This window comes from Kluyveromyces marxianus, chromosome 4 (genome assembly GCF_001417885.1).
Source record: "Kluyveromyces marxianus DMKU3-1042 DNA, complete genome, chromosome 4".
Lineage (NCBI taxonomy): Eukaryota > Fungi > Ascomycota > Saccharomycetes > Saccharomycetales > Saccharomycetaceae > Kluyveromyces > Kluyveromyces marxianus.
In genome coordinates, this window is record NC_036028.1 from 1,398,008 (window position 1) to 1,421,472 (window position 23,465).

The window sequence follows — 23,465 nt, forward strand, 5'->3', positions numbered from 1 at the left end:
TAGATTCGTATAGATTAGACTGTATAAATTAATTCTACTAGCTAAAGATATATTGTAGGCAATGAAAACAGTACTTCGTAGATGGTCATTCACTAGTAGTAACAATCGCCATAAATTTTGGAAATGTTCGAATTATATCTTTGTAGTCTGTCAACCTTCCCTAAAATTGTACTCACTTCCCCTTAATGCTTGTTTTCTTTTTTTTTTTTTTTTTTTTTTCGTACCCCACATTTTTTCCACCCCGCTAGAGGTAAGCATCGCTATACAAGGGTCGCCATAAATCACCAGACAAAGAGAAATCGGAGGAAAGAGCAGGTGCTTCGAAGGTTCATTATTACAAGTACTTATCCATAAATCAAAACATGAGCCAATGAAGGATGAACTTCGCTAACACATCACCTGACCACCACCATCACTTCGTTGGATAGCAAAAATAATTAAACAGTAAAATCCGTAAATCATGAAGTGGGTAGATATGTATAACGATTAGCAAATTACTTGTCCTAAAAAGATTTTCTGTAATATCATGCCATACGTGACATTTATCCCACTTTGATGGCAGCAGCAAGCAGTCTGTTTCACCTTTATTTTACTCCATGTGCTGTACCCCGAATGTGCCCCACCTGCTAATTCTTTTGTTTAACCAAATATCATCGATCCTATACAAACTCTATAATGTAATCTACATGGAAGAGCAAATTCATCACACGACTCGAAGAATGTTAAGTAGTTCAAGTTAGAGTATTCGGCAGCAAAATTTTAATCGTTTACATAATCGCCCAAAAGGGGAGCCGCCGATTGTGCAAATTGGTCAATATTTCGTCAAAGAATTATGTACGAGAAGAATTCAACTAATGAATCACCGTCGCATGTGCTTTCATTTTCTACCAAGGCACTAACTTTTCCCGGCTTCAATCATCCCCCATGGTATGTTGGCAACATAAGGCTTTAGTGTAGAGGGGTGATGCTTGAAAAAAGATTGTTGTTAGCAATGTAAGGAGGAAATTGCCCTTAATAATGAAAACTGCTTGTCCCTTAAAGCGGAATCCGCTAATTTTACTTCTTATAAATTCCCCTAGCCGTCTACCTTATACTTGACATAACATGATTATTGTTTTTTTCCTTCTTTGGAGACGAATAGTTTAGATAGTAGGAAGCTGCTCAGTCAATTTCCGCATCTTAAACAATAATTTCAACAGCTCTAATACCTGTGGAACTTGCAAAAAAAAAAAAAAGGGAGGCTCACTGGCTCACTATTCTTAATATCAATCGTAAAATGCCGTCTAGTGATTATGCATCTACACCCCACCGAAATTATCTCCTTATTCTGCAAAACTTTCACAATGGAAATAATCTCTCTGCAGCGAGAATGCAGACTTATTTAACAGGTGGAGTAGAATATGCTTGTCCGAGGGTGGAGCAGGTGTCATCTTTCTGAATATGTAATATGTTTTCAGTGGTAGTGTTTTATACGCTAAGTTTACTGTAAGTTATTATCAACTACATTGAATATAAACATATATATATATCAGCACCAATTCTTCAAAGGAAAAGACAATGTTTCGTAAGGTCACATCTGTTGCAGCAGCAAATTTAGGACGTTCTTTCAGCTCAAGTCCCATCAATCTCTCAGCTCAAGCCAAAATGATGAAAGCTATGGTATATTATGGTGCGAACAACTTGAAATTTGAAAATAGGGCTGTTCCAAAAATTATTGACCCAACAGATGCTATTATTAAGATGACCCAAACTTCTATATGCGGTACGGATCTCGGTATTTGGAAGGGTAAGAACCCTGAAATCGAGGAGATTGCAGAAGCGAAGGAAGGAAAGTTCAATGGAAGGGTATTAGGCCATGAAGGTATCGGTATTGTTGACGAAGTCGGCGCTGGAGTTCGTAATGTGAAGAAGGGTGACAGGGTGATTATCTCTTGTATTACAAGATGTGGTATCTGTGAGAATTGTTCAAGATCAATGTACTCTCACTGTAATAGCGGAGGTGGTTGGCTCTTGGGATATATGATTGACGGAACACATGCTGAATATGTCCGTACCCCATTTGCCGACACCTCTCTATACAAGATTCCTCAAGGTCTATCTGATGAGGCTGCCGTGTTGCTTTCTGATGCTTTACCTACTGCCCATGAAATTGGTGTGCAAAATGGTAATGTTAAACCTGGTGACACAGTAGCAGTGATTGGAGCAGGTCCTGTCGGTATGAGTTGCGTTTTGACATCACAATTGTACTCTCCAAGTGTTCTAATCGCGGTGGATATGGATGATAACCGTTTGGCTATGGCTAAGGAGATGGGTGCTACTCATACGATAAATTCTGCAAAAGAGGATGCTGTGAGTAAGATCTTAGAGTACACGGAAGGTCGTGGTGTTGATTGCGCAATGGAAGCCGTGGGTGCCCAGCCAACTTGGGATATATGCCAACGTGTTCTCAAGGAAGGTGGTCATTTAGCAAACGTCGGTGTCCATGGAAAGTCTGTCAATCTTGAGATTGAAAAATTGTGGATAAAGAATTTGACCATCACTACTGGATTAGTGAACACCAATACCACTGAAATGTTAATGAAGAATTGTTGTTCTGGAAAGTTGAAGTCCGAAAAGCTTGCCACTCATCAATGCAAGTTTGAAGATATGGAAAACAATTACACTGTATTCAAGCACGCTGCTGAAGAAAAGGCTATGAAACTTATTATTAACTTTTAGCTTTATTCAATCTTGAAGTTTAACTTAGTTTATCCCGTAAACATTAGAAGATGGTGCTTTTCTATACATTATAGTTCAACATCAGTGTTATATATATATATATATATATATATAACTACTACATTCTTATTATGCTCATTAACAAAAGTTTAAATTATTTGTATTTTTAAGCCAACACAATTTGTTATCGCTATTATCTTAGTCGGTGAAATAAGAATCTATAAGTCTGTATTCTCTAAATACTTATTTTGTACTTAATGACGTATAATGATATTATATTAATCATTCAAAGTTAACGTTGGGTTATCGCTTCCTTAGAAAATTAAAAAAAAAACAAAATTAGAGGTTAAATTCCATACAAGAAAGACATGACACATATATAAGAGAAAACTTAATAAAACGAAATGTTGTTGGAAACTTGTCAACGAAGACTAGTTTGCAAAATGCTTCAAGATTTCCTCAGCAGCTTTAATACCGCTAACAGCCATTGCACCGAAGGTTGGACCCATTCTGTTTAAACCTGCCAACTCTGCAACTTCCATACCTGCAAAATAGATGTTAGCAACACCGTCATAAGAGCCTGCATTCTTAACCACAGCAGCTTCTGCTCTGTTCATATCCAATCCTTTCATACCACCATAAGTGTTACGCTTATCAATTGAAGCTAGACGCTTTACAGTGAATGCACCGAAAGCGCCATCATGACCACAACTGGACAAAATAACACCGTGCTTTTGGGAGAAGTCTCTAGAACCATCTTCCTTGTAACCAGAAAGTTCAATAACATTTGGATCCATACAGGATTGTAAGTCGTGTGCCTGGGTAACTAAAGTCCAGTTAGTAACCACACCTGCAGCCGTGACATTTCCAGATTTGTCTTCAGTTGGTCTAGTAACTAGATCTTCAACTGCAGTTGCATTGAATAGCTTCACGTTTGGGAACTTCAATACTTCGCTCAAAACGGTGGACATGAATAAAGCAGCATGTTTAACAACCACATAAGTGCCCTCATCTTCAAAAGGAATACCCAATTCTTTCAAGAATAAGTCTGCTGGCTTACGCATAATCATTGCTGAGAAGAGTTGACCTCCTAACCAACTACCACCACCAGGTGCAACGTTAGCTTCAATTATAGCAATTTTTAAGTCTGGTCTATTCTTTGCAATGACGTAAGCTGCTGATAGACCACTGGAACCAGCACCGACAATGACTACATCCGAAACGGCGAACTTGTCTAAGTCTTTAAAGTAACGAGATGTCATAGCACGAGAGACAGTTGCTTCTCTAATCGCCTCGAATGCGAAATCAGACCAATCATCTTCTTTAACAACGTCAGATAACGCATGCTTGATTGAAGAGGCCTTGACGGACAATTGTGTTGATTCTGTTTGAGTTTTAGTTGCAGACATTTTTGATGATCTTCGTTTCCTAGTTACCAGAGAAAATTGGCTGATATTTGTTGTTTACTGCAGTGGTATAATATATTCAGTTTAATATGATTGCTGAAAGAAAATGTGGTTGCTCTAGAATTTATTTCTGCTCTTTAAATACTTTTACCACATATACTAATCAATAAATGAAAGTGTGTGTAAAAAGAGAAATGGGCTATGACTACCCGATTCATTGCATAAATCACATTGTAACGCAAATTCGCCTTTAGTTTACAATAGAGTATGCAATAATAGCAGAAATTAAGTTATTCAATAAAAGAGAGAAAAAGATTTGCTATTCAATGAAAACAGAAGCCATATCTCAGCTACTTGAATAATAAGACAAAAAGGCACATATACGACGATGGTTCTATTAGCTACCTTTGGATATAACTTTGCCTCTTTAAATTATTAGATGCTATCAATAAACGAATTGGTCTAACAATTTCCTCAGAAGTTCGTAACTGTGTGTCTTGCTTGGGCTTGAAAATAAGTATTTTTTTTATAAAAGGCTGTCAAAAAAAATGTCAGTAAAGGAAATTTTTAACAATGTAGGAATAGTGAAGACGTAAATATCAAGTATAAATGATTTTGACACTTGGAAATGATTTCAAAAAAAAATAAGGGGCATAAGTATAAGTTTACCCCTAACGATTTCAATCATAAAGAGGAGAAGAGAAATGATCGTGTCTGTCTTACTGAACTGCTACGAGCTAAGGATTTATTCATAATTATAGAACGTGTAATGATACAGATGCCTTTCGTTGAATTGAGTCTGAGCAGTATTATATGTACAACATTTTGTTCAGTATAAAGAAGCTCAATGCATATACAGTACAGCCTGAAAGGTTGCAATAATGAACTTCAACTCAGGAATCCGATAAAAGGTAATCAGTCATATCCTTCTAGACTGCTAAAAAAACACTGTTTATTTCTAAGCTTTTCTCGGCAAAACAGGACCCGATAACGGTCTCTTAACGTGCCTTTCATATCAGTTGCGGGGTTCAAATTCAAAACATGCCTAGAAAAGAAAGTTACTTTAGTGTCTTGGAATTATTTGAGAAGATTTTCAACCAACACCTAAACCAAAAACATATCTTGTTCGGTAAGATGCTAATGTCGAGCACTGTTATGGTTTCGATACTATGTGCTAGCGAATATTATGAAAGCAGGGTCATGTATGTTGATATGGTACAACTGCACCTTTTGAACGGTTCGCCTATAGTAAAATTAGGAAAGATTGAATGTACGGAAAGATTGAAAGTACGGAAAGATTGGAATACGGAATGATTGAAAGTACGGAATTCTTATTTCCGTAATTTCATTAAAGGTTCTACCACCAACCCACAACCGCTGTTTTCTACCTCGTCCTCAAGATCTAAATTTGATAAAAAAAAGAACATTAACCGTTAGAAATTCAACTTGCATTTCCCGTCGTTTTTCTGCATGTGCGTTCTTCTGGAACATTTATTGATCGTCGATCTTAGAAAACATCGCAGGAGACAATATTTTTGTAGATCATAAACCGATAGGTAGATTTCAAACATTTTTTTGTTCTTTCATTCTTTTCTATGGTGGATAAGAAAGAAAGTTAATGTAAAACAAGATCTTCTGTATTGCATATCAAATGAAGTTTGACTTATTCCAACTACCCAATTACGCAAATCGAGGAGAAAATCATCAGAGAACAAAAACTCCAATACCGTAATATGTTCGCAGCTTGGGAAATTTTTCAATTGACGTATGTTGACTTTGCGTTTTAATGCTTTTCATCCAAAGCAAATCCAATAAAAAGTCATGAATGTATGGGTCGCTTTACGTTCTACTTTACCGTTAATCGCTGAAAAACATAGCCAATTATCATAAACCCAAATTTGATTAGTTTGTCATCCACAATTTGACTACCATATCATCTGTAGTCAAGAAAACCGGAGGGTGCAAAAACATTAAACCTACCTTGAGCTAATGTTATAAATAAACGTTATTAAGATTATCTTCAAACGTCAAGGAATCAGGTTGTTTAGTTTGTACTCTATTAAACTTGATGTTGACAATCATATTTCTTTCAATTAGAGATCATAAATCAAAATATAACCAAGCATTTTCTCTAAATCAAGTTTGGCTGTTGATAAATCCCAATTGCAATGCAAAGTTTATTATTACATGCATTTTTGTTAATATTTTTGCCTTTAAGCAATGCCGATTCTATAAATGGCTGCGCACCGAAAAAGGACTCTCCTGTGAAAGGGTTTGACATTTCCTACTATCATTATCCAATGATTCCAAGTAAAGGTAGTAATAAATGTTTCACTTTTGATCCAGTTTATGTTCAATACAACTACCTCCATGGTGATTATCAAACATACGGTGGTGGATTGTTAGGGACTAGTAAAGGTGTTACAGACCTATCCTTTAGTCTAGGTGAACGTGATAGTTGTAATCCTCCAGTAAACGGTAAATTGCCAGCAAATTATAATTTCAACGATCCTATCACAATCACAAATTTTAGTATGTTAATAACAGGCTATTTTTATGCCCAAAAGTCTGGTGAATATGAATTCTCATTAGACTATGTTGATGACCTGTCATATGTCAATATAGGTGCTGGTAAAGCTTTTGATTGTTGTCATAAGCAGATATCAGTTACTGACCCAGGTCCTTTTGACCTATCAACCATTTGGCCGAAAACCAGTGATACTGCCACTGTAACTCTCTTGGAAGGCTTCTATTATCCATTGAGGATATTTTATATAAATAGACAATCACTGGCAGAATTGAAGATTTCATTCAAAGATCCAGATGGAATTGTTCATCACAACTTTGACGGCTACATATACTCTGTTCCTGACGGACACGAATGCCCCGCTATAATTACTACAACAACCATTCCATGGACTGGAACATTTACTTCCACATACACTACGCAATCAACTATTACAGGAAGCGATGGAAGTGAAACCGATGAAAGTATTATCGTGATCGAGACCCCAGAAGTTGAAACTGCTACTACGAAGTACACACCATGGACTGGTACCTACACCACCACATATTCCACAGATGTAGGTACAGCTACTGGCTCTGACGGTGTTCCTACCATTGAAACGACTTTTTATGTGGAGACCCCAGAAGTTGAAACTGCTACTACGAAGTACACACCATGGACTGGTACATACACCACCACATATTCCACAGATGTAGGTACAGCTACTGGCTCTGACGGTGTTCCTACCATTGAAACGACTTTTTATGTGGAGACCCCAGAAGTTGAAACTGCTACTACGAAGTACACACCATGGACTGGTACATACACCACCACATATTCCACAGATGTAGGTACAGCTACTGGCTCTGACGGTGTTCCTACCATTGAAACGACTTTTTATGTGGAGACCCCAGAAGTTGAAACTGCTACTACGAAGTACACACCATGGACTGGTACATACACCACCACATATTCCACAGATGTAGGTACAGCTACTGGCTCTGACGGTGTTCCTACCATTGAAACGACTTTTTATGTGGAGACCCCAGAAGTTGAAACTGCTACTACGAAGTACACACCATGGACTGGTACATACACCACCACATATTCCACAGATGTAGGTACAGCTACTGGCTCTGACGGTGTTCCTACCATTGAAACGACTTTTTATGTGGAGACCCCAGATATTAGCTCTTCTGATATCCGATACAGTAATAGCACGAGTATTCTTCCATCTAGTACAGATTCCAATGATATCACATCTGCCTTTTCTAGTACAGGTTCCTACGATATCACATCTGCCTTTTCTAGTACTGAGAAATTCTTTAGTACGATAACCACAACTACTCCAAGAATTATCACAACCTCCACCACAACAGAGCTAGATTGTTCGACTTCTGAAGAGATAATGCCTAAGAAATCAACACAAGAAATCAACATTACGTCATCAACGACTACACCCGATAGTTCAATAATTATAACTTCTGAAACTACCCATATATTTACAAGTGCGCATACGGTGATAACTGAAACGCTCAAAACTAAATCTAAATGTCAACAAAGCAAGACAGTGTCGAACAATGTTGAACAACTTGTAACAGTCAGCACTACCGCACTTAATGAACTTAGTGTGACAGAGTCTCATGTTTCTCAATCCAGAGCTTCTTCAAATGAAATGCAGCGTCCTGGGACGACAACTAATGAGTTTGAGAAAACGGTTTCTGAAGCTTCTCAAAACAATCCATCCATTCAAATTTCCACGCTTCCGATAGCTGTGACTTCATTAAGCAAAACTGTGGAGACATATTTTGAAGGCAAGGCTAATAAGATATCCACGTCAAACTTAATAGTAATGTTGTTAGCATTATTGTAGGCGTTTTATTAAACACTAGTTACTTTGATTTTTGAATAAAGCAGAGTTGTAGTACGCACTTTCAAATTGCACCCCCAGATCCAACCTGTGGTACACTCAAATACCCTGCTTGAAACCTTTTTGAGCTATTAAAAAAACTGTTATGGCTCAGAAGGGCATAGTGTTATATGATAACATATACCTTGTAGTTCTTTTTCTGTATATCTTTATTATTTAGTATCAATATGATAGTACCCTTTTACTTCTAGTATTTTTCCTTGAAGCAATTCGTTGGATTAAGCAATTGATAACTGAACTGTTGAATTCATTAGATAAGTAAATATTTACTGATATTCTCCTTTGTTTCTTCTACCGGACTATAACTGAAGCTTCCGTAAGTCGTCAATTCAAATGAGAGTATTGGATAAAAAGACCATATACTTATATATACTTTTTGGAATACATTCCATTAGAAAACCTTTTTAGGTGCGATCGCTGTACTTTGGAGGTTAAAAAAAGAATAGAGACTGGAAGTAAGAAAGTTCATTATTGGAAAAAAAGGTAACAAAACCTCATTCGAATACATCATAAACATACAATACAAGCGGGAAAAGCAGATGTAAATCAAATGCGTACCCGTACGTAGTTTTGATAAATACAAAAAGTATTTAAGACAAATGATATCAATCCAACTAGTCAGAACTAAAAGTTTATTATTCGAAGTCAGAAGTTTTATGTCCTCTAATATTGAAAACTTTGTACCATTTTAATAATGGATCAGCTTCTTGAATTTCTGCGTTTCCTTCGGAATCTACACAAGGAGCAATTCTATCATGATACAACTTCGGATCTCTAATAAGAAATACCATAACAAGTAGAGGTACTAGCATTGTTAATGCAGCGATCATAATCTTTTTTTGTACCTGCTTATAAGCCTCTACTACAGCCATTCTTTCAACCGTCCCCCATGGATAAGACGCTATAAATTCATACGGCGAAGAAAAGGCCGTGAGTGCAACAGCAGGGTCAGAGAGACGAGATGAAATCTCTTTGTACATAATCTGTGTCCAAATCGCCCCGGATATTGCTGATCCACAGGCATATCCCAATCTAGAAACGGCAAAGAAACAAGCAGTTATTAATGCCATTTGATCATGAGAAGAAACAGATTGTAAAGAGACGTTCAATGGAAAAGCGCAAAATGCAGTACTGGATCCCATCAAAACTGTAGCGGCAATTAAACCAGACCTTGAATAACTCCCGCCCCTATAGTTGTATAATAAAGCAAATGAGATGAAATACATAACAGTTCCAAAAAGTATCAGTAATTTCAAACGCCTATACTTTACGACAAAAAGAGCAACAAACGGAGATGCAGTTACAGCAGCAAAATTAGGCAAAGACGCAATTCGAGTAGCAGAAGAAGGAGTTTCATTGAAAGCAACAAGCAATAATGGATACATATAATCGGTGGTTATCAAATATGCACATTGCATGAAAAATGCACCGACTAAAGGAGCCCATATACCTCTATTACTGACATAATGCGTGGAGAGTATTGGGGTTTTTGAAAAGTTTGCTTCCCAAATGAAGAAAAGAGCGGCTAACACAAAACCTAAGACCAGTACTGCAATGATTTTACTGTTTCTCCATTTTTGAACAACACCTCCTGCTGTAGTTAGGGGTACTAACAAGCAACCAGCCGAAGTAGATAAAAGTAACAAACCGACTATATCTAGGCTCCAAAATAGTTCACATGTCTTGTCACCAATGGATTTTTTATCTCTTGTCGAAGTAGTTTCGCTCCATCTACCTGACTTTTTAGTCCTGTAAGTTAAGAAGAAGAGTAAAGAAAGGAAAGGAATCGAACATAGAGGGAAAATAAATGCCCACATTCCGATGTCCCATGACCAATTCTCTACTGGTTTGGCAGCATCTACTATATTCCCAGAAACCCAAGTTGTGATAATGAATGCCCAGTCTGGTACATGAATATAGAACAATCGCCAGTTTAGAGTTGAAAAGTCTGAAAGAATAACCAAAACCATCAGGTACACACCAACGTAACCGGTACTGTAGAAAAAGGCACCGCTAGCATACATTTGGACATTTTTCGATTGGGATTGCAATATAGTTCCAACAATATAGAAACACGAAACCAAAAAAAACATTTGTATTCTTCCATAGTAATCAGATAGTCTGGCAAATATCACTTGTGCAACTGCTGAAGATACTCCGTTGACAACTTGAATAGTAGATAGCAATGAATGATGGGAAAAGTCATTGGTGGCATAACCAGCAAAAATATTCCTTAGTGAGTAATCCAGATTATAACCGAAACCACATACGAAGGCAGAAAAAATCAGGACACAGTGAAAAATTGGATTGCGTGATAGTTCTACTATCAGTTCCATTTTTTTGATAGTTCTGAATTTACTTTCTGGAGTTGTGTCTGTAGGCACTTTTTCTATTTTAAGCCCAACTGAATAGCCTTTGAGTGATATATTTTCGTCGACTAAGTATCTTGAAGCATCCCGCTGTTCACGTTCAGGCAAGTAAGAATCTGCATTTTCACCGGACATATTTCAGATTAGAAGGATATCTTGTGGCTTTGTGCAATGTGTCAATTGTAAAACCTTTGATTTGAACAATACAATCAACTTACAATACGAAAATAAGAGAAGATCTCAGATAAAATTATCATGATAATTTATATGAAACATTTGGAAATAACGCATTCAATATGGATGCTAGTTATCTCTTCTTTTCTGCTACGACACACGAAACAGGGTGCAAAACTGACGGCTGAATCATACCGTTATCTAGAAGACCTCTCCACATTTAATCATTGATAGGTGTTTTAGCACGCGCCCGTTCAGTTAAATTTCAAAAAAGGGTCTCTAAATGCAGAATCTTTTTTCAATCGATAACCATCATTATAACTGATTCATTATGCTCCGACTTTACTGTGTTATAAAAATAGGTGTCGCAGTGATTAAAACTGTCGAAAAGGGTGCAACGAAAACTAGAAGAGTGTATTCAATGGGTGAATTATGAGTTAAAGGGAAATATCTCCGAAAAAAAAAGAAAAGAAAATGAAAATCTTTAAGGGTTTCCCTTTGAGCCTAACGAATGTCAAAATATATCTACCTGCTATTTGTTACGAGACATGAATGTGTAGATTTTGGAGGTTTGTCAATACACTTGCAAATAAATAGAAACCATCATCATATAGCCTTTGATTAACATGGCCATTATTTCATACGATGCATATGTATGTTGTCTAAAAGGAGGAGAAAATAAAGAGATTAGGAGTGCGGAAAGAACTCCAAAACACAATAAAAAAAAACTGCTGTATAATGGGAGCTTAGCTGGAAGTTCAGTATAATTGATGCTGATGTACTCAATTTAGCTTGAGGTTTTTGGTTGGATTAATGAGTTGAATTATTGGATTTATCAGATAAGTAATATTTGATCATGATCCCATGGATTTCTTCTGTGTCACTTACAATTAGATATTAAGGAAGCCGTCAATTCAATACTCGAATTAAATGGCAATACCAGTTACTTATATCCTCTTTGGATTGAATTCAAGTACTAAGTGCTGTAGCCTGGTTCTCAGTACATCGTGGCTTTAGCCCTAGTTTTATAATTGATATAATATCTGGTGCCCTAGACAACATCGTAGGCCATCCAGGTCAACAGTAGCTTCTTCTACCGAACATATAAGATAATATACAACAATCATGGAACAGCGCTTATATCAAATGAGAAGCAGATTGAAAAATTATTCGCTGGTATATTTTGTTGATTTCGGATCTAATTATCAAATACTGCACCCCATTCCTTTACAGTTGAATTATTAATACATGACTTCTCAGGACATGATGCATAGAATCAAGGATTGACAACTCCATTTCAACAACATATCACTAGAATACTTTTCTTGTATATCCTTGGGCTGATCGGGATCAAGCTGATTTTAAAATTGTTAAAAATCAAGTTTCGAAAAGCTCTGTATCTAAAGCACGCGGTTTTAGTATGTACTCCATGGAAATTGTTAATAAAAGAGTGAAGTTAATGTGGATAGTGATTTGTAATGCAAAAGGATTGGTACTAAAGAGTACGAAAATGCAGATGAGTTGTTATTGAATCAGATGACAAATGTCCGAGATTGACTAATCACGTTGTAAACTCAGCGACATAATTCCGTGTTTTATCGAAGGCTTCAGAGTTCTTCCTCGGTAAGGCTGTGATATCAGTACCCTAAAGCTGTATATAAAGAGACGCGATCGGTGGTGGTATAGCCCGACTGAAGTGCCCTACTTGACGATTGCTACAGTCATAAGTTTTGTAAAGTTGTCATGTATGATGGATAGCTTATCAATAGTCTCATAGATTAGTCGCGCTTTTTCAAAATAGGCGAATCATCGACTATAAGCAAAGCTACATTTCACTAACTTATCCATAGAGTAAAAATGTCATACACGGTAATTACAGGCGCCAATGGTTTTATTGCGCAACATATCATCAAGATTCTCTTGAGTAACGGTCATAAGGTCATAGGAACGGTTAGAACTCAAGAAAAGGCTGACACCATAGCTAATTTGTTCGACAATGAGAACTTGATTTTAGAAATCGTTCCGGATTTAAACGCTGTTGAGGCATTCGATCCATTGTTTAAAAAGTACAACACTCAAATCAAATACGTTTTGCACACTGCATCCCCAGTTGACTCGACTCTCACTGATTTACAAAATGATTTTATCAACACAGCCATCACTGGTACTTTGTCCGTTTTCAATGCTATCAAAAAGTACGCTGCCGATTCTGTTGAAAGTGTCGTATACACCTCTTCTTCGGTAGCTGGTGCTAATTTCAAAACATTTTTAGACCCAACGGCTGTAATAAACGAAGAGTCTTGGAACCCAGATGACAGAGAAGACGTTGTTGATATTCTTTCTGCTTACTCCGTTTCCAAAAAATTGGCTGAGAAAGCCGCCTGGAACTTTAAGGAGGAGAACAAAGATGTTATCAAATTCAGATTATCCACTGTGAATCCATTTTTCGTTACTGGTCCGCAAGCTTTTGATGAAACTGCTAAGGGTAAATTAAATACAACTGCTTCTTACTTCGAACAAATTTTGGCATCTAAGCCAGACGGTAATCTTGCTCCATTTATTGGAAGTCCTGCAGTAGATGTTAGAGATCTGGCAAAGGCCCATTATTTAGCATTGACTGAACCAAGATTTGATGGCCAAAGAATATTCCTCGATGGAGAGAATTATACCACACAACAATGGTACGATGTCATCCATGAAAAATTCCCAGAATTGAATGGCAAGATTGCAAAGGGTCAACCAGGCACTAACAAGTTCCAGGAGGGATCAATGGCCAAGATGGATTTCTCAAAGTCAAAGAAATTGTTGGGGTTTGATCAAATACCATTGAAGCAAACTATCACTGATGGAATGAGGCAACTTTTGAGAGTCAGGGGAATTCCTCAGAATTAGAAGTACGTAGTAGAAGGTTTCTTGTCGCTATACTCGTTTTAGTAAGTTTTTTGTATGTGTATGTATTGTACTTAAGCGTAGGGCAGGACCCTTCAGGACGACAATATTGTCAAAAAATAAATACAACAAAATGAGAAAGAGAAAAATATTTAAAGATTTAAGAAGGAAAAAGAGAATTGGGAAAGGAAAGTGGAAATTGGGTTCTCGGCTGTTTTTCGATATACTATACTCGCATGAGGGAACAAGTTTCAGACGATGGATAACACGTGAGATCATCATTTGTGTATCCACCGGTGCATCTAGCGGCTTTCTATTTGGCTTTGAAGTCGGATCTGACTGACAAAAAAATAGTGCTAGAAAGCTACTACAATCAGTTATAAGATTTAGACGATAATGAGATGTGCAAAACCCTAGTGACACCAGTCTTCGGTGCTTTTCACATCAACCAACCGTCATCACTAAATTCAACCCACTAAGTAGTTGCAAAAGATTTTAGATGGTGAAATGAAAGTGAGAATTTAGATAGGAAAGATAGAGAATCCATGCTCGAGAGCTTTTGGTCAAGAGTACGTAGTTTAGTTGGTGCATTGTAACTGAACTATATCTGCCTATGTTTGTTTATATTTCAGGAAGTTGTTTCAGGGTTGGAATGGTTTTGATCAAACTTAAGTTTTTCAGGTAGTATTCTGATTATTAGGTACCATTAGCGTTGTATCTGGGCTAAGAAATCACGGATTGGTTTTCATCGTGCATGGAAAATTTTGATATTTTTTCCTTAAGGGTGTCTATCTCGTTGTTCTTGTCCAGTCGATTTGACGATTCTTTCTTAATTAATTTGGTGTTCATCTCCTTTCCCGAGTCTCCATCTGAAATCTTTGTCGCAGTTTCTGAGAGGATTTCCATGAACCTTTTGAAACTTCGATCTTTTTGATCGTAAAAGGTCACGGTAGCCCCATGGTATGTCTCAGGTAAAGTTACCAGAGTTTTGTCGATGAGTATTTGGTCAACACTGGGGAAACTAGCGTTTGATGCTCTTCTCTGTAGATCCTTAGCTCTTTTCAAAAAGCTCTGGAGAGATTCTTCTGGCAGTAGAGACAAATTTGCCATCTCGTCCACGATATTTGTTGGATATTCCTCTTCATTGATTTTTTGGACAGCACGTAGGAAGCAGTCAACAATTGAAGCATCGTCTTCAGGATTCAATTTTAACCATTTTGGGGATTTGTCTACAGGAACGCAAGCAGAGTGGATTTGTGTTATGTAGTCCTTCTCATCTGCGTCTGGAACGTGTGAAAAGGTTCCGTCGCGTGAAGGTAGAAGATAGCCTAGACCCTGCTTGTGCAATGCTTTACAAAATTCTCTTACCCAAATCTTGTAGCCCCAAGGGGATTGCACTGTTGCGAGAGTGAAGTGCAAGTTGGGGTTATTTAAATAGTTAAAGGTATATTTTTGAGTTTTCGAAGAGGGATTGCCATTGGAGGAGGCAGTAGATGAGGCAGGTTTTGAATCAGGGCTTGTAGGGCTTGAATCAGAACTTTTAGTGTTTGGTTCAGAGGTTATATTGCTTGGTTCCGATTTTGGAGCGTTTGGTTCAGCAGCAATCATTATGAAATGAGTGGGAGGCAGTGAGGGGAGGCAGTGAGGGGAGCCAAAGTGTTCTGGTTACTCATGTTTCAGAGTAATTGATCAAGCATCTGTAGTGTATAGAATTAAGGTATTCATGCTGAAAATGTAAAAGCATGTTTTCATTTCATTTTGTATACGCACTTTCCAAAGTTTGAAGGGGGTACCCTTTGGGAGGGAAGCTAAGCAGCGAAAAACAAAAACATTTGTCGAGTAGAAATTTCGTGTTTGCTGCCAAAGTAAATTTTGAAAGGGTAGTCTGTTTTTAGGGTAGCGGTGAAAAACAAAAAATGAAAATGAGAAGTGAGAAGAGGGGGAGTAACAAGTAGTATTAAAGCTGGTGGCTATGGGGAGAAGAGCGTAGGTTCGTGCCGTGTAAAGTGATGATGAGGAAAATGAAAATGAGAGGAGAGAGGAGGCACGTGATATACAGTTGTGTCCGGGTAAGATGGGGTATATGGGAGTGAGGTTGTGAGATGAAGTTTGGAGTGGGTGGTGGTGGGTAGAGGTTAGCAGGGAAGGTGAGTTTTGGGTTGTGTATTGTGCGGGTAACGGAGGACTAATTAGATGGCGGAAGGAATAGAGGGAAGAGAAAGACAAAAGAGAAGTGGGTATGTTCGCACCGTGTGAAGTGACGAGGAAGAAAATGAAAATCAAAAGTTGGAGGAGGGGGAGGAAAGAGTGGAAGGGAAAGACAGTAAGTAAGGTTGGGTTAGGGAGAGACAAACATCCGGGTAACAGTAGAAACATAGGTTGAGGAAGTGGATGTGAGATGAAGTTTGATGGCAAGAGGAGCAAGATTGGTCAAGGCAGTCAAAGTGTATGAAAAGTGAAGTGCGGGTAACATGGGAAACTGTGGAAGCGATAGGTCAGGGGACAGATGAGGGACACATAAGGGACAAATAAGGGACAAAGGAAGACCAAGGAGGATAGTCAGAAACCGTTGCACAAAGAGGAAGCTAGGAAAAGAAACGTGTATCGAAAACACTTACCGTAATAGGAAATGGGATATGTTGGACTGGATATTCCTCAGTATCGGTAGTAGGGACCTTAGAAGGGACGTTAGTAGAAATAATGTCGTTGGATGCCATTTTGACTTGAAGCTGTTGGATTAATTAATTGGTAATTGAATTGTTGGATTCACTAGATAAGTAAGTATTTACTGTTGTTCTCCTTGGTTTCTTCTGACTTGACTTATAATTGGATAGTAAGTAAGTTGTCAATTCGAAAGTGGGAATTGGATGAAGAAACCTTCTACTTATATACTTTTTGGAATCAATTCAATTATCAAATGCTTTAGCCTTGATCCTAGTATATCTAGGCTTTAGCCTTAGCTTTTATAGTTGGTATAATATCTGGCGCCCTAGACAACGTCGTAGGACGTCCAGGATCAACACACCCCCTACTAGGAGAAAGCTATTGTATCCAGTCCTCTGTGAGAAGTTTGAATAGCTTCACGGATAGGGGTTTGGTTAAAACGTCAGCATTGTTTTCTTTTGTGGGGATATATTCGAGTGTAAGTCCGAGATCATCGCACTCATCTCTTATCCTCATTGCCCTACTACCAATGTGTTTCTTGAGGCATGCTGAGTCATCCGTGCCGTTTATTATTGCCATTGATGGTTGACTGTCTGTTTTAACCTTTACTGTTGCTTTTACGTCTTGTAACTTGTTTACTAGGTGTTCTAACCCACGTAGTATTGGCAGGCTTTCACTGATTGCGTATATCTCGGCTTCTGTGGACGAGATACAAGTTAACTTGATTTTTCTTGATTTTGCTGCTATGGGCTTGTTGTTTCTCAGGTAAAGAGTTCCTGATTGTGATTTAAAATCTTGGTTCCCTGCAAATGCTGCATCTGATACAGCCGTAACATTGTTTTCCTTGGGACCAGAATAATGCCAAACTAGTTTCTTATCTCTTGTATCCCACAAGTATTGGCATAATTGTGCAGCCCTGTCTAGGACCTTGGCGCTGGGATACAGTTGATGATGTGCTAAGATGTTCACGTAGTACAAGATGTCAAACCGGAACTTATGTCCTACGTAGGACGCTAGTCCTACAATTCTTTGCAGGTGTTTAACTTTGCTTTTATACTCCTTTTCGTTTAATGTCAGTTCCTTTCCGGAGAGAATGTATTCACCAGGCTCCCCTGGAACCTTCTTGATTTTGATGTTTGGGAGTAGGGGTACTCCCAGTTGTGGCAGTTTGTCCTCTAGAGACTTCTGCATTCCGAACTTCATGTATTCTTTTTTCTTATACTCTAATTCTATGCCCAAAATGTCATACTCGTTTACTCCATCTTCTGGCCTGTGTGAACCATCATTTACAATCTTTGTATCAAATCTCTTAGATAGCTTTGATATGAATTTCTTGATATATTTGACGTCGTTTCCTACAACCAGCATGTCATCGACAAAAAGACATATGATAAGTTTCAGCGGTTCTTTGTCTCTAAAAACGCACTTCCACATTCTATCTTCAATCAGGTCACATTTCTTAATTAGGAACGATCTGATTAGTTCGTACCAATTTGCTCCACTCTGTTTTAGCCCATAGAGTGATTTATTTAGTCTTAGTACCTTGTTCTTGGCATTCATGTGTGGTGGTGCTCTAATGTACAATTCTTCCTTAAGGTCAGCGTAGAGGTAAGCTGATGAGATGTCAAGTTGGAATGCGGTCAGGTTGTAGTCTAGTGTCAGTGCTAAGACTGTCATGAGAGCTAGGTTGTCCACTGTATTTGCCTTTAATTCCGTGTCATACGTGTCTGCGGCTTGTTGGTCTCCTCTAGCGACTAGTCTGCACTTCTTGGAATTATCTCTTTTAGTGGTGAAAATGAACATTGAGTTTAGGATCTTCTTCTTAGGGAGAGTTGAGGCATCTATTAATTCTTCGTTCCAAGTGTTCATTTTGGTTAGCTGTGCTATTTCCTTCTGGTATGCCTTTTGGAAAGCATCCTTCTCTTCTTCGTTTCTGTTCCGAGATATTGCCTGCGAGTAGTTTAGGGACATATTGAGTGGTATTACATTCACTGGTTTTAGGACCGCGTTAACATAGTTCACACGTTGTATTTTTCTTCCTTTCTGAGGTGACTCGTCAGATGATCCGTCTGAATCTGAGTCTGACTCGTAGTCACCCCCGGAATCGCAACTATCTTGGTTAGATTCACGATAGCGGGCACGTGATCTCGGTCTTTTCTGTGTTAACATGAATGGATCCTCTTCGATCGATCTGAACACCTCTTCTAAAGTTGGTCCATTGTTATTTTCTGTATTATTTCCACCCCCGTACAAAGAGTCTAAATCTGCTTCAGCAGTTCTTGAGTCTTTGTGCTTGTTTCCATTGAAAATAGGTATGGACTTGAGTCTGTTGTCGACTGACTCCTCGCCGGACTCTTCGCATGACTCTTCGCCTGACTCTTCGCCTGACTGGTCCGAGTTATCATTTGGAGGGTTAGAGTTTTCGATAGTTTCTGATGGTAGGACATTATCTTGTTCAATGTTCGTTGTTTCTGGTACCGCGGTATCGGGTTCCGGAACAGATTCATGGTTTAGTGCCAGTAGATCTGTATCTTCTGGGATGTAATTATTTATGTTAGATTCTCCAAATAAGTCGTCAAGGTCTGTCCCATATAAAGGTGGGGGAGAGTCCTCGACAGGAGATGGTGGTTCCATTGGTGGAACGCGTCTAATCGGGGCTGGTGTTGGTACTATCTGTTCCTCACCCCCGGAATATGGAGGGGACATGGGGTCTCCATCATCATTGAATGATTGGTCCGATGAGTCTGAATCGTTTTCTGATTCGTCTGTGGGGAACAGTTCGTCCTCGCTACTGGACGACTCGGGTGGTACGGAATCACCCCCGTAATGCAGACCAAAGCTATCATTATTGTATTGGTCTGTCTCGATATTTGAGGCGGTTGTGTTCGGGAAATAGTCCGCTGTGTGGTGAATGGGTTGCTCCATATCCGTATAATTTGGTTCAAAGTTCGACTCTATATCGTCTTGAGATTCTGCGTCGTTATTTTCCATACGGTCGATCATGTACTGCACCTCATCTTCTGAGATTGTTGCACCTGGTGGGTAGTTCAGGACCCGATAGTTTCGAGTGTCGATAGGTATTTTCTTCTTCTTTCCTACGACTATGATGTACCCGTATGATCTAGTGGATGGATGGAGAGCATAGCCTAGGACTCCCCGAGCTTGTAGTTTCGATTTTGGGTTGGGTAAGTGGACAATCACGGGTTGTCCGAAGGGAAGAATGTCTCTGAATGACAGTCCCGACATCCCCGCCCTGTTTCTCGGGGACGTTCCTATACTTCTATTTAGGAGTGAATTTCTCATTACTGTAGAGTATACGACGGCATGATACCACAATCTAGGGCGTAGGTTAGCTTGTCGCAAGAACGTTCTACAGTCATTCAAGAGTGTATAGTGCTGTCTTTCTATGGCTCCATTGGCTTTTGAATCAGCAACGGTCGTTTCTCTCGAAACAATTCCTCTTTCCCTTAGGAATTTCTGTACCTTAGTGTTCAGGTATTCCGATCCTTTGTCCATCTGGATGGTTTTCACTCTCGTGTTGAACTGTGTATAAATCAGCATGACGACTTCCTTGAATGTCGGGGCTACTTCTTCTGCTGTTTTATGTAGTAACGGGAAGGTCCATATGTATTTTGTGACCTCGTCTATGAATGCAATGAAGTACCTTGGAGTAGTACGGGTTCTCTGTACTCTTACTGGTCCAAAAACGTCGGTATGTAAGTATTCGAAAGGAAGATATTCCTTCGTATAATCTTTTCTAGCGTTCACGTAATGGTTGTTACGTTTGGCTTTTCCTTCCATACAGTATTGGCATTGGAATGAGCTTACTCCTGTCCAGTCTACATCGTCTTCTTTCACACCTTGAATTAAGCCTTTTCTGAATGATTCTCGGATGTAATTGATATTCATATGTCCAAACATGTTGTGGATGCTTGTCAGAGAGAACTTGTCTGGCGCAGATCTTACCGATCTGGGTGTGATTGCATAGACTGATTGAGTCTGGTTTGGTAGTTCTATAGCATTTTTGCGAGATAACCACCTTAGGCCCGCGAACTTGTGCGTCGGAGCGATGGTTTTCCCGTTCTTGGATAGCAGGCAGTTTCTTCTTAGATCTAGATATGCCTGTGATTTTGTTAGATCTTCTACACTGATGATATTGGTGTGTGTTGATGGTGCATATATGGCGGGTAGGGAAATTCGTTTGCCCTTAAACTTGAGTTCTAAGTTACCCTCACCTTTCACGGCGACTTCGTTTTGTTGAACGTCGACAAGAATTTGATTAGATTCAGATGTAAAATTGTGAATTAACCTTTTGTCATATATCACAGAGACTGTTGCTCCTCCATCAAGCATAAAGTCTCTCTGGGGATCGACGGGGGAATTATTCTTCCTGGACCTCTGTGTCAGGCCTAAGGTCCCCCTCTACGGTTTTTGATCCAATGTGATGTACGGTTTTTCTATTTGGACGTCTGTCGACCTGCTTCCTTTCGGAATTGGTGTAAAACCGTTGATTATCGTATTGATTTGAGCTTTTCATTCTTGGCTCAGTTGTTAGGAGGATGTTTATGAAGTTATTGAAACTCTGATCGTTTGATTTGGTGAAGTTGATGTCAACTTTCTCGTATCGTTCTGGTAGAGCCTTTAGTGCTCTGGAAATGACGATCTTTTCTGCCATTGGGAATTTTGCGTTTACCGTTCTCTGGTGGATTTTCCTTAATCTCTTGGCGAAGTTGGGAATAGACTCTCTGTAGTCTAGTGTTAGTCCAGCTAGGGCTAACACGATTGCCTCAGGGTCTTCTTCCGCCTTTATTCTTCTAATTCCTTCCTTGAAGCAGTCAATTAGTGCTTCACCTTCGTCGTAACTCGACTTTAACCACTTTGGGTATTTTTCTTCAGGCACACATGCTATATGGATTTCTTCTATGTACCTCTTCTCTGCAGGTTCTGGGGTTTCTGGGGTTTTGTTATCCTCTGTTGGAATGAGGTGGCCCAAGTTTTGCTCGAGCATTGCCTGGCACATTTCTCTTACCCAGCTGTCGTAATAGTGAGGTGAGTTTACCTTTGACAGAGTGAATGTTTTTCTGGGATTGTGCAATTGGCCGAAAGTACATTCGGTCGTTGTTTGGCTTTGCAACCCTGGTTTTGGTTCCAATTGGTACGGGAAGTAGTAAGCAGGGTTGTATTGGGAGCTGTCCCCAGATGGACCCGTTGTTTGATAATGTCCTCCAGTTTTATCTGGGTTCGTGTTAGCTCCTGGGATGGGCATATTCATGTTGGCCCACGGAGGAGTGTAAGGACCAGGCCCATAATTAGCGTATGGAGATGAATAAAACTGTGGCGGTGGCTGTGTATGGTAGTACCAGCTTTGTTGGGCGTAATTTGGAACGGGAGAACCGTCCACAGGCTCTTTGTGTAGGGTGTCCTGTGGAGTTCCGGTTTTTGTTGAATCCTTTGAAAAATTTTCATGATGACCTTCGTGGGATCCGGACGCTTCGTCGTCGGCATTGGCCTTATGCTCGACATCGATGCTACCTGATTCCTCTGGACTTGCCTGATTGTCTGAGGGGACAATAGGTGTCTTAGCGGCGCTACCATGTTGGACTGGATATTCCTCAGTATCGGTAGTAGGGACCTTAGAAGGGACGTTAGTAGAAATAATGTCGTTGGATGCCATTTTGACTTGAAGCTGTTGGATTAATTAATTGGTAATTGAATTGTTGGATTCACTAGATAAGTAAGTATTTACTGTTGTTCTCCTTGGTTTCTTCTGACTTGACTTATAATTGGATAGTAAGTAAGTTGTCAATTCGAAAGTGGGAATTGGATGAAGAAACCTTCTACTTATATACTTTTTGGAATCAATTCAATTATCAAATGCTTTAGCCTTGATCCTAGTATATCTAGGCTTTAGCCTTAGCTTTTATAGTTGGTATAATATCTGGCGCCCTAGACAACGTCGTAGGACGTCCAGGATCAACAGTAACAGAAGGAGAACAGAGGGTAACACTATAAAAATGGGTAGGGTAAGACCAAAGAAGGGGTAGGGTAATTCAAAAGAGGGGGTAGGGTAATGGCGAAAAGAGAAAATAAGGAGTACATTGGTGTACGTATTTGATTAGTTATGTGGTGTACGGATTTGATTAGTTATGTGGTGTACGGATTTGATTAGTTATGTGGTGTACGGATTTGATTAGTTATGTGGTGTACGGATTTGATTAGTTATGTGGTGTACGGATTTGATTAGTTATGTGGTGTACGGATTTGATTAGTTATGTGGTGTACGGATTTGATTAGTTATGTGGTGTACGGATTTGATTAGTTATGTGGTGTATGGATTTGATTAGTTATGTGGTGTACGGATTTGATTAGTTATGTGGTGTACGGATTTGATTAGTTATGTGGTGTACGGATTTGATTAGTTATGTGGTGTACGGATTTGATTAGTTATGTGGTGTACGGATTTGATTAGTTATGTGGTGTACGGATTTGATTAGTTATGTGGTGTACGGATTTGATTAGTTATGTGGTGTACGGATTTGATTAGTTATGTGGTGTACGGATTTGATTAGTTATGTGGTGTACGGATTTGATTAGTTATGTGGTGTACGGATTTGATTAGTTATGTGGTGTACGGATTTGATTAGTTATGTGGTGTACGGATTTGATTAGTTATGTGGTGTACGGATTTGATTAGTTATGTGGTGTACGGATTTGATTAGTTATGTGGTGTACGGATTTGATTAGTTATGTGGTGTACGGATTTGATTAGTTATGTGGTGTACGGATTTGATTAGTTATGTGGTGTACGG

At 39.0% G+C, this 23,465-nt stretch overlaps 8 protein-coding genes across 8 annotated transcripts; 3 read left to right on the forward strand and 5 right to left on the reverse strand.

The window, feature by feature from the left end:
* Window positions 1–1,557: 1,557 nt before the first annotated feature.
* adh (zinc-dependent alcohol dehydrogenase family protein) lies at window positions 1,558–2,718 on the forward strand (the record flags this gene model as incomplete). Its single annotated transcript, XM_022819956.1, has 1 exon — window positions 1,558–2,718. One exon carries the CDS (start codon window positions 1,558–1,560, stop codon window positions 2,716–2,718), a length of 1,161 nt encoding a protein of 386 aa, XP_022676469.1.
* A 431-nt stretch (window positions 2,719–3,149) lies between these two features.
* Window positions 3,150–4,127, reverse strand: THI4 (thiamine thiazole synthase; the record flags this gene model as incomplete). The annotated part of the gene is made up of 1 exon (XM_022819957.1): window positions 3,150–4,127. The coding sequence occupies one exon, from the start codon at window positions 4,125–4,127 to the stop codon at window positions 3,150–3,152; it is 978 nt and encodes a 325-aa protein (XP_022676470.1).
* A 2,165-nt stretch (window positions 4,128–6,292) lies between these two features.
* On the forward strand, window positions 6,293–8,503 carry KLMA_40626 (flocculation protein FLO9; the record flags this gene model as incomplete). Its single annotated transcript, XM_022819958.1, has 1 exon — window positions 6,293–8,503. The coding sequence occupies one exon, from the start codon at window positions 6,293–6,295 to the stop codon at window positions 8,501–8,503; it is 2,211 nt and encodes a 736-aa protein (XP_022676471.1).
* A 692-nt stretch (window positions 8,504–9,195) lies between these two features.
* Window positions 9,196–11,064, reverse strand: GEX1 (siderophore iron transporter ARN1; the record flags this gene model as incomplete). The annotated part of the gene is made up of 1 exon (XM_022819959.1): window positions 9,196–11,064. One exon carries the CDS (start codon window positions 11,062–11,064, stop codon window positions 9,196–9,198), a length of 1,869 nt encoding a protein of 622 aa, XP_022676472.1.
* A 1,896-nt stretch (window positions 11,065–12,960) lies between these two features.
* On the forward strand, window positions 12,961–13,995 carry KLMA_40628 (NADPH-dependent methylglyoxal reductase GRE2; the record flags this gene model as incomplete). The annotated part of the gene is made up of 1 exon (XM_022819960.1): window positions 12,961–13,995. One exon carries the CDS (start codon window positions 12,961–12,963, stop codon window positions 13,993–13,995), a length of 1,035 nt encoding a protein of 344 aa, XP_022676473.1.
* Window positions 13,996–14,715: 720 nt separating this feature from the next.
* KLMA_40629 (transposon Ty1-H Gag-Pol polyprotein) lies at window positions 14,716–15,600 on the reverse strand (the record flags this gene model as incomplete). Its single annotated transcript, XM_022819961.1, has 1 exon — window positions 14,716–15,600. One exon carries the CDS (start codon window positions 15,598–15,600, stop codon window positions 14,716–14,718), a length of 885 nt encoding a protein of 294 aa, XP_022676474.1.
* A 1,434-nt stretch (window positions 15,601–17,034) lies between these two features.
* TY2B-GR2 (transposon Ty2-F/Ty2-GR2 Gag-Pol polyprotein) lies at window positions 17,035–21,009 on the reverse strand (the record flags this gene model as incomplete). Its single annotated transcript, XM_022819963.1, has 1 exon — window positions 17,035–21,009. One exon carries the CDS (start codon window positions 21,007–21,009, stop codon window positions 17,035–17,037), a length of 3,975 nt encoding a protein of 1,324 aa, XP_022676475.1.
* A 28-nt stretch (window positions 21,010–21,037) lies between these two features.
* On the reverse strand, window positions 21,038–22,330 carry KLMA_40631 (uncharacterized protein; the record flags this gene model as incomplete). Its single annotated transcript, XM_022819964.1, has 1 exon — window positions 21,038–22,330. One exon carries the CDS (start codon window positions 22,328–22,330, stop codon window positions 21,038–21,040), a length of 1,293 nt encoding a protein of 430 aa, XP_022678477.1.
* Between the last annotated feature and the right edge of the window lie 1,135 nt (window positions 22,331–23,465).